Here is a 16,399-nt window from a genome sequence, read left to right on the forward strand (position 1 = left end):
CGTAATTTTATCCTTTAAATAAAGACAGACTAATTTAATTTATGTACAAATCACCTGGTAGGTATATTACACAAAATTATGAAATATTAAATAACTTTGCATCTCACCAAGAAAAATTTTGTTCAATTTAGGCCGTAAACGTTTTCCAATTGTCTTAGAAGTAATTTAGAGGCAGCTATAACTACCATGCATAACCTCTTATTTAAAAGAAAACATTTGATTGTTCATTCAATTTTTGAGGAAAAGATGAATCTTCTACCCGCTCTCCTTGTGATCCTGTAAGGCCTTGTGTTCCTGGTACCCCCTGAAAAGCAATTTTATTCATTGTTGATTATTTTCCATTTTTGTGCTAAAGGAAATACATACCATGTGACATCATTTTTTCATGTTACCGATCTACAAGGAAAGGATATTACTCGTATTGTGTGCACCGGATGTGCTTTAAAAAATTTTCAAAATTTGATCGTCCAAAAAAAAAAAAAAGAAAACTGAGAATAGCCCTTAGGTACACCTGCATGCCCGCTTGACCTCGAGATCCTCTTGAGCCTCGATTTCCAACAATTCCCTGAAAAGATGATGGCAAAGTAAACATATCAATTTAATATGCCATGATAATTAATTCTATACCTCAAATTGCCGCATTTAAGCAAGCCAGGGTCTCAACTTGAAAATCAGGTTCGGAATGTCCCTATCAAATGACAATACCTGCAATCCTTTCTCGCCGATTGACCCTCTTTCACCTTGAGCGCCTGCTTCTCCCTGAAAAATGCAATGGACCTTAAATACCATGTAGAGTTTTGTTGCGTAGATTGCCAATTCCATGTTCTGTAGAAACAGAATTGTGGGCTCAAAATGATTGAGATCTGCTTCAAAAGTCTATATTTTTTATGTCAGAGGAACAAACAAATGAGTTGTTCATCGTCATTATTGTGCAGAAGCACTACATATCGACATTCCTATCCTTTGCCATGCCGTATGAGGTAAGTTTGTGACTATGGATCTAGTTAAACGGCTTAGTCTGCCATGAGTCTCCTTCGGCTCAGTGGTAGAGCAACCGAAGAAGTTATTAAAAGGTCGTGGATTCAGCACCTATAGGGACCAATCTGAGTTCTTTTTCTCCAAGTATGGTTGCGCTATTCGCAAACTAACATTATCGTTCACAGCTTGTCTCACCATTGATCCTGTGTAACCTGAAGTACCAGGGGAACCAAGCCCACCTGGGCTACCCTGCAATAAAACAACAACAAAATAATCAATCAATAGTCAGCGAGTTAGTGAGCCATATCAACAGAGGCACCAACACAGATGAATTAAAAAACACAAATATGTTAGACCCAAACAGTGATAAAGGACTGATCTAGTATCCACTATTTGTTCATTGTCACTATAGACTCATCAGATTGCGCCCTTTAAGGTTAAAAATAGAATAAAAGTTTCTTACGAGAAATAAACGTACAAAAACAGAAACACCTACTCACATTTTTACCGGCAGAACCTGGCGACCCTGTGCCTCCTTGGACACCTGTTTCACCCTAGAATTGCAAATTTTCGTCGTTAAAAATCGTCTGAAAACGGACGGAAAGTGTCCGAATTCGGGCGGAAGTGTGGACGGACCCTTCCGAAAGTGGACGGAAGTTTCCAAAAACTTAAAACACTTTAAGGCTGGGCAAACCTGTTTTCCTTTGGCTCCCTGGGATCCAGCTTTACCGGGAAGTCCTTCTGAACCCTTTCAAAGGATGGAGAGTTATTTACAAACGGCCATTTTGATAGTAGATTCAATTTAAGCATTAAGAATATACATGAAAAACTATACGCCTCTGATTGGCCGAAAACGAGTGCATTTATTATGTTACGCGAGTGTAAATTACAAATGACACGCTCGCGCGGAAAAAATTCGTACGCTTTGACTTTCTGTTACGCTTTTTTCATTCATTCGTGCTTGTTCACACTAAAGTGCACTCGAAATCATGTTGTAGCCTATACTAACTATGAAAGGTGAAAATAATGAAAAAAAGATGTTTGTGAGTTACGTGATAGTGTTGTGAGTAAGCTAAGTTTTTATTGGTTGTAGGAATAATTTTGATCGTAAGTAAAGCTTAAGTAATGCCAGTTGTTCGGTACGACAATTTTGCCGGCCAACGATTGACTTATGGAAATAAAACACGAGTCGTTGTCGTAAATCCAATATAAGAAATATCCATTTGCACTTACAAGGCCTCCCTGTGGTCCTGTCGGCCCAGTATCCCCTGGGGCACCCTGTAAAGTCATAAAATTATCAGGAGATAAAACGATCCAGGCAAAAATAAAACTTCCCTTTACCGTTGACAAAGCAATTTAACTGTACTGCTAAATTCAACCACTAAACGGTAAAAGTGACGACATATAGATATCTTCATTGTTCTATAAACTTATGCCCCATTCACATCACAAAACATGTTTAGTTAAGGCGTATTTAACTGAATAAAAATTAAATACAGAGAACTGAAAAACTGAATTTTCGATAGCATTCAATAAGTCACTAACTTGTGTTTTCGATATGCTAAAATTGGAGTGAACTTATATATTTATCTGAGCAGCTTCGATGAGGAAAACAGTTTTAAAGCGTGTTCAACAAAATATCTTCAAAACATGTTTAAGTTTTGGCGTGAATGGCTACGAGTTTGTCGGGGCGGATTTGGGCCGTTGAAGATTGATACTTGATTTTTGTTAAATCACACAATTTTGGAAAATGTTCGAGATCTGAATTTGGTTTAAACTTTACTGCCCTATAATCAAAAAACACAATCTCTAGTTTATCGCTTTACCTGCTCTCCAGGGGGGCCTTGCTCTCCTTGTTCTCCCGGTGGTCCGAAGTCACCCTAAGTCGTCAACCGAGAGGGGAGGTATGTTACAGAGACCATATAATTTTGTTTATCTCTGCTGCTAACAAGTACGAACACATATTAAAAGTTTTACCGAGTTTTGATATTCCACAGAGTAAATTTGTTTTTAACTTGCTTTGCAGCTCCTTGATATCAAAACCAATTTCGGAACATTGACGAAGAGAGGAATGAGGCCAGGTTGCTAAACACGATTCAAAATGGTGGGCTCCATGAATGAATTTCATGGTACACTTGAATAAATCCTTCAAAAGGTTGTGGAAGCTTTAAAACCTCAAAAAGTGAAAAGTGTCATAACTTCATGTTTGTATTTTGATGGTAGGGGTTAAATTCATTTTCGTTTCTGAAGCATACTTCTCCTTGAATAATTACGCTGAAAGCAAAAGATTTTAAAGTTATAGCAGTCTATTTCATCTCTTACCCCTGCACCCTCGGCTCCTTTTTCACCCCCTGGTCCTTGTTCTCCCAGTTCTCCGTTTTTTCCTTGGGGTCCCTGAGGACCCGTATCCCCAGTAGCACCAGTGTAGCCAACGTCACCGGAAGAGCCCGGATTGCCATTAGAGCCTTTTTGTCCCGCAATACCGGGTGCCCCCGGGGAACCTGTTTGACCGGTAACACCCTGTCAATCAAAATAAAGGCCTATTGGTATCGTTGGTAATGGTTGAAAAGATGGTGGAGCGTTTTAAAACGTTAAGAAAAAGGGGTTCATCGCATACGAGGCGAAGAGCAATGCTCCTTCCAAATCTCTTAAAATGTCCTCTACATAGTTCGTAGGCTGAAGAAATTATCTAAACAATTTTACGACAAAAATTTCTCCGAGCTCGATCCTGATGAACGGTTTATGGAGAAAATCATACGACTGAATTTTTTACACGGCGAAATTTGTGCTGCTCTTACGGTTATTTCCGCAAGCATACTTAAAGGGCTTCGTCCCTTCCCCCGACCCCACCCACGGTGTCGTTGGGGGGTAAGGGGTGGGGTTGGAGCTTTGTCACCTGTGGAAATGGTCCAAAACAACAACAATAGTGAGAACAGAGATACACAGTTACGACGATCTTTAACCGTATTAATACTCACCTGTGCACCCACATCTCCCGGCGTACCTTGCTCACCTGGCATACCCTAAATGACGTAGTAAACAAAATTAATGAAACGATGAATGCTGTAAGTGTAAATACGAACTGAAACGAGTTATGCCAAGAAGAATGGTGTTTCTAATTTCCATAAAACGTATTTAAGGGAAGATATATAATGGTATTTGTGAATTCATCCATTTTTAGGAGGAACGTACAAGGTTGTGTACATGGTTAAAATTTTGATCAATTTACGGCTAACGGTTAATATCTTTCCACTAGAATTTCTTTTTTACAGCTAACCCTTTTTTTACGGCTAAAGGTTAAAATTTGTCAATTTTTACGCCTAACCGCTAAAATTTTTTCGGCCGTTTACGGCTATAGGTTAACCCCATTGACCCTCTCACGTAAGCGCTCCAAAGTGAATTAATTTTCAAGCAAGAATTCCTTTGGTCTCACTTGTTGTCCTCGATTTCCGACTGTTCCAGAAAATCCGCTCTTGCCTTGCTGACCCTGAAAATTAAATAAACGAAGACTTTCTTTCAACCTTGCGGCATTGAGAAAAATTTCTAGTTTAGTGTAGAGGTTCAACACATACCCCATTCATTAAAGAAAAAAAGAAAAAAAAGAAAAAAGAAAAAAAGCGTAAGTACACATTTGGTAAGCCTGTGCACACGCCCTCATTATTAGTGCTGCAGGACATCCGTTTTTCCGCGGCTGTCAGCGGGAAGATTTGAGACGTCTGGCACTTATTGTCAGTGCTAGACCCTTTGCAAATATCTCGCCGGTTCGCGTTACCTAACCCTTTAACCACTAGGAGTGACTAGCGTCTAAGTTCTCCACACATTATCACCACTGAATCACACATTAATGTCATGAGAATAAAGGAATTGATCACCACCTAACGAAACTCTTGATTGTTAAACAAATTCTCCTTGTCAACACCTCAGTAAATGTACAGAAAACAGTATGGAGAATATGAATATTGATTGCAGGGTGTGAAGGGTTAGGGCGTCATTCTTTCTCGCAGGTGAAGAAACCCTCGTGTTAAATCGCTAATAATGAGGTTTGCTCTCAGGCTGAAAACAGGTATATTACTTTCACCAAACTCATCAGTTATCGAGATGTTTCCGAAAAACCAGTTCCACTAAACATTTAAGTACTACACAAAAACATTGAAGTCTTGGCCTCATCCGATAGAAACAAGGGAATTCTAACCGGGAAATTAGCAAGCGAACAGGAAACAAGGTAGGCTCGATTTTCAACCGCTGTTTAGGAATTGAGCTGGTGCTCTTCCTCTTGTCGGGAGGATGGAGGCCAGACCCAAGAAATCGACGGAAAATCAAGCTAAGAAACTAAGCAAGTAGAGTAACAAGCAAATGATATCGTACCATTTCGCCATCCTTCCCTGGTCGACCCACTGTTCCCATTTGACCCTGCAATAAATGAACCGTCGTGGTCAGTTAATTTTTTATACTTCTGCTTAAGTAAATGAGTCCCTTCCTTTTTTTCTTTTTTTAACTGTACACTAATATTAAGTTAAACCTTTTAAATAACGGTTAGGATAAGCTTTATCAGGGAAGAAATTCCAGCGTCAGCTGGGTCTTTTATGGAAAGGACTACAAGGGAAGGAGAGGGCGGGGGGGAGGGGGTGGGCGCTTATTCGAGGTTGGGCGCTTTATCGAATAAATACCGTGCCCTTTGTTGACAAAATGGCATGTGACATGAAAGGAGATTTTTTGGTTTTGATAAGAGCATGGGACAAATAATATGTTCCCAAGAGAAATGGAGACACATACCTCGGAGGGCCAGGGCCGAACATAAAAAATTACCATCTTTTTTATTCACTATGAATCATGACACATGAACGTTACAACTAAATGTCAAGTGCATTGTGTGACGTTGCAATATCATGGCGTGATCGTTCGATCAGTCTCCTTTGCAGCCTTTGTTTGGTGGCGTCACACAACGCGTGGCTTCCCCTTACGTGAAGAAGCGATTTGACAGCAGCGAAGGAGGGTATTAGGCAACGAGAGTAAATTACATGTAACTATCATCGGACAACTAAGGCTTTACTGACCACATCACCATCTTCTCCTCTCTCTCCCTCAGCTCCAGTCCTTCCGCTTCGACCTTTTGGACCTCTTGATCCTTGGGTACCTGTTCCACCGACATCACCTATACCCCCCTGGGAAATTGAATTGAATTAGCAAGTAAGTAACAGAGTCTACCTTTGATCTGAGCGAGAAATTCGATATAATTAACTTTTGCAATTTCTTTTTTTTTTTTTTTGTGATTATTTGAAATAGAACCTACGTTCACTTATTTCCAAAACTGTAGGGAGTGTATTTTTGGGTTGATTGTGACTCACCGTACTTCCTGGATAGCCTGGGGGCCCAGTTTGTCCTTTAGGTCCAGGGTCTCCCTGTTAAGTAGGATTAAAAAGGAAAATATTTTTGAAACTTGGTAATAATACAACTTAGTGACCGGGCCAAAATTTGAACCAGGACCTCTCGGTCAGGAGTGAAGCGTGCGGGCATGAGGAACGCACATCACCCCCATAAAATGCAAAAAGAGGCTGTGACAAATGGTAGAAAAAGATGTTCACATTTAGGTACCAACCAAATGAATAAAGGAATATCTAAGCAATCGAGGGAAGTTGTGTTGATGATTAGTGTCACTCACGTCAATCCCAGGGAATCCAGCATCTCCTCTGGCTCCAAGCGGTCCAACAGCTCCCTGATAACAAACAGCATAGGGTATTTGAAAAGGCGTTACTTGAATGAAACATTTGCCTTTTGAAATTGAGGTGATGGAAAATTTAACTCACCGGAATTCCTGGTTCTCCATCCGGTCCAGTTATTCCAGCAACCCCAATAGCACCCTGGAAAAGCCGATTATCAGATATTTGAAAGAAACTACAGCGCGTATATCGTCAAAATTGAGATAACTTGTTCGATTATTTGGAGTTCGTAACAACGCTCTCGTGTTTTTTCCTGTCTAAATCCTTTGACACCTAGTATCGACTAGCATCTAATTTCTCCTCACAACGTCACTCCTAAATTAAACATTAAGGTTACGAGAATAAAAGAAATGATCACCAACTAAAAATGCTCATGATTGTTAAACAAATTCTCCTCGTCAGCTTTTTACAAAATCTATGGAGAACAGTATGGAGAATATGCTTTCTGATGCTAGGGCGTTGAAGGTGAAGCTAGGCATACTAAGAAAACTTAGGCAGTGGTGCACGTGGCATCTGAGAAAACAAAAAACAAGAAAAAAACCAGGACAAACAAACAAAACAAAACAAAACAAAAAAAATGAATAAAACAACACCAGTGTCTGCTCAAAGTTACTTTGGTGATATTATATAAGAAAGGCCAGTAGAGCTTTAAAACTCCATGAATTAAGCTTTAGGGATAATCGCTGTTTGATGATATTTGATTTCATAAATGTAATTCGGTTAAAGTATTTCCAGTACTATTAATATCGCAACTGTAAGTTCAAAATCATTCTTACAATTGATCCTCTTTGACCCTGACGTCCTTGCAATCCAATCTATTAACCATAGAATAAAAAGCTATTTTATGTTGAGTTATAGATATGCGTCTATAGATTGTTCCACAGTGAATACAGATTCAAGATGGGGACATTTCCCTAGTGTTACTGTTTTTCAGTAGGTCTAAACTCTTCAAAATGATAATTCTGTTGGCATGCTAGTTCTTGTGGAAATGAAGGTGGTCATGATTTGGCTAATAACAGCTCACATATTTACGGCGAAGACATTCGCAATGAAAAACAACACAATCGGAATGAAAAGTCTATGATGAACATGACAGTGATCATAATAGGACTGTTGTCAACCCGAATACTTAGTGGTAGTTTGCTGGGAAGTTTATGTCAACTGATCATTTCTGATCTAGTTTCCGGTCTGGACAGCTTAGGTAGAGATTCAACAACTTACTTGTTACTAAGTTATGGTAAGTAAGAGCCTTTAAAAAGAACGATTGAAAAAGCTCAGCAAGTTCAACTTACAGGAGAAGGAATGATAGATCCTGCAGAGATTATGGTGGGCACCATGTATGGCCCTTTGAGGCCATTAAGAGTCTGCAAAGATCAAATAATATGTTTTATTATTACAAAGAACATGGGTTTTTCGTTTGTCTTGAACTTTATCAACATCAAATAAATTGTTTTTTTTGTATTAGTCCTTGAGTATATGATCGTTGTCGGCAACACTCAAAAATTATTGGCTTGTTAGCTCAGTTGGTAGAGCGCTGCACCGGTATCGCAGAGGTCATGGTCCGGCTCCCAGCTGGTCCAGCTCCCAGTTGGCTTATTAGCTCAGTTGCTAGAGCGCTGCACCGGTATCGCAAAGGTCATGGGTTCAAATCCCGTACAGGCCTGAATTTTTTTCAGGCCTTATTTTCACTACTGCCTAAGTAGTGCACATTACTGCGAGGTTCACTTTCATTCACGTCTTTATCCGCAGTTCAAATATATGACTTTCATATATTCTTAACCAACAATTAACTAAGAGAAAAATCTGACGATGAGCTAAAGAGAATCAAGCAAAAGGCGGGAAAACTCCGCTTGAGAAGTCGCGATTGTGTAATTGTTTGAGGAAGTGACAGGAATTTTCCTGACCCACCCGGCACTAATCAAGCGAAAGCAGAGACAACGCAGTCAAATTCCTTATACCCTTTTTCTAATCACTTATCAGGCCTGAGTTAAGCTTTGCTAGTTTGCAAAGCCGGGATCGTGCTGAACAAGTAACACTTACAGCTGTTATTGAACCTGGGGCAGCTGGTAGCCCTGGTGGTCCAGGAGGTCCTGAAGGCCCAGTTGGTCCTCTTATACCAACAGGTCCCTAAGAACAGAAAAACAATCCGCGTTAGTGGTTTTTTGTAGGAACTCTCTAAATCTTCTGAAGACCCAGGTGGTCATTAACCAAGCGAGATTTTGACTGTAACATGCAGTTCTTTTCTGTGAAATTTCAGATAATTCTCTATCACTGAGACTACCTTCGCTTGAGTATCATCTGAAACAACTCAAAAAACTATACATGATGGAAGTGGACTAGGAAATCCGATTTGTTTGAACAGACCTCGACTATGATTACGCCCTCCATTTCAGAAAAAATAATGTGTGCGGATTACAGTGATACTGAGCCAATGTACCAGCTACTCCTAGAGGGTGAAATACCCATGTCATGGAGTTGTACCTGCACAATTCAGCGCCTTCTGCGTACTACTCGACAGTTTGAATTTGAATAATGGGGGCTAGTCTCTAACGAAACTTTGGTATGCGTCGGTGCGAAAATACAACAAGATAATTTGTTTTTATCAACCGAGTTGATGTTGTAAATATTCCGAGATTGTTTCGAATGAAGAGCGGATGGTCCCTCTATTGTTTTGAATATATTCCGAAGAAGTCCTGTTGACATGAAATATTTGTAGTGCTCCCTCTTTCACAACAGAAGATTGCACGATCTTCACGGTGTTTATCACGGATTCGATTTAGTTTTACGCTTAACTTTTTTTTCATGTACGTATAACTAATGGTTGTGTTGACCGAGTCAAGGAAGTTCGTCAGCAGGCGTGGTCTACCATGATAACGGAGCTTTTGATTTGTGACGTGAGGATGAACCCATTAACCCCTAAGAGTGACAAGCATTTAATTTCTCCTCACAACACATTAAGTTCATGAGAATAAAGGAAATGATCACCAACTAAAGAAGCTCTTGACTGTTAATTAAATTCTACCAATCAACACCATAGGAAATGTATGAAAAACAGTGTGGAGAGCAATCACACTTATGCCGGGATGTAAACGGTTAAGCCCTAGAGTTGGCATTTATCCAACTAAACAAGCCTAATTCCAGTATAGCCATGATAACGCGGTATCAGGTAGAATTCTACACCCAAGCAATAATAACAATCCCGAAGGCAACTCACCGGGGGTCCACTTGGTCCTGTCTCGCCACGGAATCCACGAGATCCCGGAAAACCCTTATTTAGAAAATAATAACCATAACATTACTTCATACAGTGGATAAAGAAATGGATAAGTGCATAGAACAAATGGAAGAGTGGGAGACAGACAAACAGACAAACAGGCAAACATACAAACAGACAAACAGACGAACAAACGGACAGACGAACAGACGAAAGGCTGACAGACAAACAAACAAACAGACAGACAAACAGAAAAACAGGCAGACGGGCAAACAGACAAACAGACGAGCAGACAAACAGACAAACAGAAAAACAGAAAAACAGACAAACAGGCAAACAGAAAAGCAAACAAACAGAAAAGCAAACAAACAGACAATTAGACGAGCAGGAAAAGAGACAAACAGCAGACAGACAAAGTGACGAATAGACGAGCAGACAAAGAGACATATAAGTAGGCAGACAAACAGGCAGACAGACAGACAGAGAAGGAAAGAAGAAAGCGAGATAGAAAGAACGAAAAAGAAATCATAAGTATGGGAATAGATGGATAATGGTATGATATAAACTTGTTTAATGTATTAGTAAGAAAATTTTGCATAATTGATAATGAAGAATTTTCCGCTGACCCTTTCTCCTGTTCCTCCGGGTGCACCTTTTGGTCCATACACCTGTAGGTTAAAAAATCCCTTAGTACCAATTAATCAGCTTATTATCTTGACAATTTATTTGAATCAAGTCGAGATCAACCCTTGAAAATAACACCAAAATGTAAGAGATGATTAATGGTATTAAATATCAAATCCAAGAGGCTGGCGTCACGCAGCCTTGAAGTCCTTCAATCTAAGACGCAAATCTAGTCACCGACCAAAACTAAACACGGATCGAGTAAAGAACTCCTATTTTAATCGCCTAAGTTTTAAATGTGACCCAGCTTTATAAATGGTATTCTGTAAACATTTAAAAATAATAAGCTCTTTAATCAGTACGTACTATGTAACTTACTTCTAAATGGGAAGTTTTGCAACATAAGATATGTAGTTTTTATCTTATGAACTTATAAAGACTATTATTATTATTATCCTTGAGTAAATCGAATCGACGAGTGTTCTGCTATGAAAAAAAAACAGTCTGCCGTCTCAAACTCTCCCGCATGAAAAAAAAAGTGCGTCCTGTAGCGCTGATGATAAGGGCCTTCTCGCGAGTTAACCTTGAACTCATAGAATCGTCAACCTGTGCCTAGCCTCTGTGCTTTAGCACAATTCAAGACTTACCGTAACTTCAACTTGGCACAACTGGTTGATAATGGGAGGAACGGCTTTTGTAGGATCCCTTAAGTCCAACCGTACAACAAAGGGATATCCAGAGGACATTTCATACAGTTCGATCGGATCAGGAGTACCAGCACCAACAGAGAAAACCGTTACATTCTTGTCTTTGAGAACCTTTGTGTTATCTTTTGGATTTATGGGTTGCCTTTCATTTATCTGTGTCTGCTTACCATCCGTGAAAATGATCAGCACCTGAAGAAAACAAAGTGAGCAGATGAAACAACATCTTTTATTTTACAAGCTAAATCATACATACAGGTTGATTGGTTCTTACTTATGATCTATTGAAGGTATAGATGCATACATGACGTCACCATTAACGACAATTTGCTTTGTTATCATATCAAACAAATAGATTCCATGTTGGCTCGTGCCATTACAGAAATAGTTCACATAAGACGAAAAAATATGGTAAGACCATTAGTAACACACTCGGCTGCGCTTTCGTTTACCACTTTTTTGTTCTTACAACATTTTGATGTCATCTGTGATCTATTATTTGACAGACGTACGGAAACACGGAATCTATTTTTTCACTAGCTTGCAAAATGCGTTTGGACATTTCTTTTTTTATTTAGTTGAAAAGGCTCTTTGAACAATTAAGTACTCATTGATAGATACGTCATTAAATTACACCATGAAATTTAATATACTAAACAACTCGTAAACAATTTTAATGAAATCCAAAGGAAGAACAGAAAAGCAGTAACTGACAACTATTTACCAAAGTGGAGGTGACTAGTGGTGGATATTTGCCGAGCCGCAAAGCGGCGAGAAAAATATACCACAAAAAGATGATTTGGACTCATCGATTCCCGCTACAAATACAATACTTTCGGGCTCAAGTCTCGGGTTGCTCGAAAATGACCGTGCGTTTCTCGGAGATGACTAGCCAAGAATTTTCGGAGTTTGAGTCACCAATCAGAGTGCGCCCTCAACGCTTTTCACTGTTTCGTATGTACTAATTGTATGCACCATAAAATACCTGAGGAAAAGCTAAACGAAAACAAAAGGGATAAATCTAGATGTTTAAACCATTGGTTTAGAGTTGGATTCACCCATATAATATGTAAAGTGTCTTTTACATTGGAAAATTTAAGTGGCAGAATCCAAAATGATTAAAGATTTTGCAGGGCATTAATCAAGACAAACCTTCAGATAACTGCAAAAACCTTCTAACTTGAACTAACAGAGGCTAAAGTCCCGATGAACAGAGCGTGGAATATTACAATTACATGAAGACCACAATCACGTATAAATCGGAGTGAACATATGCTCAAATTCTTATCCGGGACATTATCTGTTCCTCGGAGTTCCTAGATTGCCGTTTGAGAATCGATTCCCCGCGGAAGAATCAGATTTTTTCAATGGTCTACGTTCATGACTAGGTTAATAACATTTTTCATTTTTTTTTTTAGGGCCCCTAAGTTTGTTTTGTTTGTATGTTGGTTTTCCAACTCTTCACACTGAGTCATTGAATATGTTGTTACAAAAGCAACAACAAAAACAAAACAAAACATTTGAGCGATAAAAACAAACTTTAAACTGAACGAGATTTTTAAGGGAGTTCAGCTCGCCATAACTCCAACCCGTGGCTAATCAATGCACGTGTTCTGGCTGCCATGGCGGCACGGTGGCTAAGGGAATCTTAAGTCGAGGTTTGGATAATTCAGCAAATGGGCCGTTTGACAATGGTACACGTGGGATTATAGTCCTGGCCCCGGTTGTTCTAAGGGTGGATAACGCTATCCAAAGGATAAATCTCTATCCAGTGCATAGCACAGTTATCCACCATTTGAACAACTGGGCCCTGAATTATGACCAAGCACCTTTATGGGCCCGTCACAGATGAAGTAAATCAAAAGTAAACTTGGAATGGACCGGCTTTCCTTACCTTTTTATATTCGGGTCCTCTCATTCCCTCTGATGTTTGAAAAAGTTCATTATTACACGTATCAATGCCTCTATTAAGCATTGTACTTCCATCTCCAATTTTGTATGACTCTATTGCAGCTTCCACAGCAGCAGGAGTTTGAGTTTGAGTAAATTTATACAGCAACTTTGGTGAGCTGTCAAACTGGACTATCCCAACGTGAGTTCCATTTATACCAGGGTTAATATCGAAATTACCAACAAGTTCCTTCACGAACGTCTCTATGCTTCCTTCGTTGTCGTACCCAGGCAGATCAAGACTTCCTGAACTATCCAACAATATTCCAAGATCGATGGGGGGGCAACCTAAGAGTTCTGCCAAATAGTAACGGATGGAAATTAAAATTACTGTCCAGTACTAAATCGAAGTGACAAAATGGTGAACTTGTGGACATATTGTCCTGAACGTAATTTAAGAAGTCCTTAGTTGGAAAAGTAAACTTGGTATTCAATACCTACTCTCCTAAAATGAGTAAGTTCCTAAGAGGTTGGGTAATTAGTTTAAATTTTGGTTAACAATTGGTCCACCATATCTGATAAGATGCATGCCCTCTCCAGACTTCTCAGGCGGTGCCACAAAATTTGCATATCGAATCCCTAAATCACTAATTCCTATGCTTCTCATATCCGCTAGTAAAACGAAAGAAAACGTTATTCGTCCCGTTAGGAGCCTTGTCTAGTTATCATAAATCAATTTTACACCATCATAATATCACACGAAAGCATACGTCAGCGTTTGGTCATTAATATTTGAAATATTTATAACAGAAGTTCTTAAAAGCCTTTGAGTTTCTCCTTATCTCGTGTGCTTTTTAAACGGCATTATTCAAATACTTTTACAGATACTCCGACTGAAATAGAAGCATCTTTAACATGGTAACAAAAAAATGGCCTGACCGAAAAATCACAAATTTTAAAATTTACGATTACAATTTTTATTAATTCTCCTGGAATTCTGTCAAAGAAGTAGAAACCAAGAAATCAATTGATATGCAGGCATTGAAATGCATGGCTTGTGCGTAAGAAGAGGGGGTAACGGTCTCATTTGTCTACAGCTCCTTCACTACGTAACGTTATCCAATATATCGTTTTGCATAAGTATTATAACCACCTTAAACACTATATAGACTAAATGGATCCTCGGCAAAAATATCACATCCTCTACCTCTTTTGGCAAGTATGAATCGTAATGAACGAAGATGAAACAAGTGTGGCTAGGGATGGATAAAATTAAAGCGGACTACAGATGACGAGTCTCAGACATTTCGAAAAATTTTGCAACCGTGACTTAGCTCTTGAAATTCTGACACAGAAATATTTTTGGTTAACTATTCTCTCTCTTACCATATTTAATGAGACAGAAAATGACGCTTTTTCAACGAGCAGCTGCACGCCAAAGCGACACAAATGTGGGACTCGTTTAAAATACATCAAGAAGAAAAGAAGCACTCGTTAAAGCTGCGTTAAAATTAAACAGGTGAACGTCACGCTAGACGATAACAATGCTTAACTGTCTGAATAAACAGTGGGATCATTATCTGATACAAAAGGGACGTTTGTGGTTAGCTTAATCGACTGTCACATCATTGCTATGATAAATATGTCTTTCCAAAGTGAGCCTTTTTGAAAAATTGTTTGGAGAGTCCCAAGCATCGTGTAATCAGTTTTACTTTTGAGAAAGATCGGCGGAGTTTAGTTTTACAATCCTCCGATATTGGGTGTTATGGGTGTTGATAATCCTTGATTTCTCTGACAATAATCAAGAGAGGATCCTCTCTAGCAACAACTCAGTGTTAATTCATAAAAAGCATTTGTCGCTTCTTAGCTGTACCCTTTGCTACATACCCTGCGGAGTTCCGTTCAAAATTCAAATATACTTTTAAGGTAAAGATGATTTTTAAAAAGAATTTTCAAGCCTGAAATTGTTACTTAAACGAATGAAGTGTAATTCCATAAAGAAACGAACTGAAGATTCTGCGAGACAAAGGTTGGAGGATACTTAATGATAGGAATAACGTAATGACATGGCGTAATAGTAACGCTTGCATGAATGTGTAAAAACAAAGCGCCTCTGTCCTCACGCAGTGGCTTTCTTGAAGTATCATAATATAACCGGGGGAGCAGGAAATTTATGAAGTTTAAGGCTTGAAGGCGAGAGTTGTTTGGTTGGAAAATGCGTTTTTAAAATGCCTAAGCGTGATCAACTTGGAAGATTAATTTCACATCATAAAAATTTAAGGCATTCCTGAGACTGTGTATTGTAGACTTGATGATGAAGTAACGTAAAAACTAGTCCAGTCGTTTCCGAATGAAAAGAAACTTAGGCATCAACACGGTAACGCATGCTGCTTCACAATAACAGCAGGGTAATGTAGGCGAAGGCCATAAGAGTCGTAAAAACACGGCGGGGAAGTCATTTATGTAATATTACAAATAAAAATTACTTACGTGCTTCAGACTCCAAAGACCACGCGATCAGCAAGCTGAACAGAGCTAGCAAGCTACGGCTGCCCATGCCGACCAACAAAGAAATCTCAGTCTAGCAGACAACAGCAAGCTATTCCTTTGACATTAACCCCCAATCTCTCAGCTCCCTCGATCGATTATTGAATAAAGACTTGGCTGGTAGTCAGTGATAATAGTCTTTTATTCCTGAGCCATTCTTTGTGACATGGATGGGAAAGATTTGCAATTCGAAACCTAGACGTAATATAATATCACAGGCAAGATTGCACCCTTTTTTTTTCGTCTCACGTGCACGCTTGTATATCCTTTTGCTTCGTTTATGTCATCGACATTTGGGATTTCCTTGAGAAAGAAAGCTCTGCTCAAGGAGAAAAATTTCGTGAACACATTTCTCGCCAGGATCCCTAAAATGGAGGACTTGAAATAGTGGCCAAGTATCAAAGGTCTTTGATAAAGCTATTTTCGGAGGGAAACTGCGCCTAGTCGTGGCTGGTTGAATATATTTTCAGTCTTTCTGAGTGTTTAAAAGTAGGTCTTTTTTCCCATCTTTTGTTTCACAAAAGGCCCGTTTACATATAACAGAGGAATGATGATTGAAAAAAATGTTGTAACGCAGATTCAATAATGTAAACAGTGGAGATATTTTGAAACATCATTGGCTGAGAGCTTCTTCGGATTGATAACCACATTGTAATGTTTAAGTATCCAATTCTGTTGATTTTGTCAGGTCGATTAACAATGATGACAGTTAATCTTTCAATTTA

The 16,399-nt window shown here is 39.1% G+C and overlaps 1 protein-coding gene across 1 annotated transcript in view; it reads right to left on the reverse strand.

Moving 5' to 3' along the window:
- LOC131799172 (collagen alpha-2(I) chain) overlaps nt 1–15,862 on the reverse strand; it is a 40,952-nt gene extending 25,090 nt beyond the window's left edge. The window contains exons 1-24 of the mRNA XM_059116865.2: nt 15,618–15,862; nt 13,132–13,484; nt 11,181–11,429; nt 10,536–10,577; nt 9,910–9,963; nt 8,736–8,822; nt 7,988–8,059; nt 7,472–7,510; nt 6,783–6,836; nt 6,638–6,691; nt 6,324–6,377; nt 6,033–6,140; nt 5,344–5,388; nt 4,412–4,465; nt 3,957–4,001; nt 3,301–3,498; nt 2,805–2,858; nt 2,212–2,256; nt 1,673–1,726; nt 1,479–1,532; nt 1,174–1,227; nt 706–759; nt 512–565; nt 260–304 (exon numbers count right to left, since the gene is read on the reverse strand). Of these exons, the coding sequence (XP_058972848.2) occupies nt 260–304; nt 512–565; nt 706–759; nt 1,174–1,227; nt 1,479–1,532; nt 1,673–1,726; nt 2,212–2,256; nt 2,805–2,858; nt 3,301–3,498; nt 3,957–4,001; nt 4,412–4,465; nt 5,344–5,388; nt 6,033–6,140; nt 6,324–6,377; nt 6,638–6,691; nt 6,783–6,836; nt 7,472–7,510; nt 7,988–8,059; nt 8,736–8,822; nt 9,910–9,963; nt 10,536–10,577; nt 11,181–11,429; nt 13,132–13,484; nt 15,618–15,684 (1,989 nt within the window). The 5' untranslated portion in view covers nt 15,685–15,862. The remainder of the gene's footprint in view (nt 1–259; nt 305–511; nt 566–705; nt 760–1,173; nt 1,228–1,478; nt 1,533–1,672; nt 1,727–2,211; nt 2,257–2,804; nt 2,859–3,300; nt 3,499–3,956; nt 4,002–4,411; nt 4,466–5,343; nt 5,389–6,032; nt 6,141–6,323; nt 6,378–6,637; nt 6,692–6,782; nt 6,837–7,471; nt 7,511–7,987; nt 8,060–8,735; nt 8,823–9,909; nt 9,964–10,535; nt 10,578–11,180; nt 11,430–13,131; nt 13,485–15,617) is intronic.
- Nucleotides 15,863–16,399: the final 537 nt, after the last annotated feature.

The sequence above is a fragment of the Pocillopora verrucosa genome, chromosome 10, assembly GCF_036669915.1.
Source record: "Pocillopora verrucosa isolate sample1 chromosome 10, ASM3666991v2, whole genome shotgun sequence".
In the NCBI taxonomy this organism is placed as follows: Eukaryota; Metazoa; Cnidaria; class Anthozoa; order Scleractinia; family Pocilloporidae; genus Pocillopora; species Pocillopora verrucosa.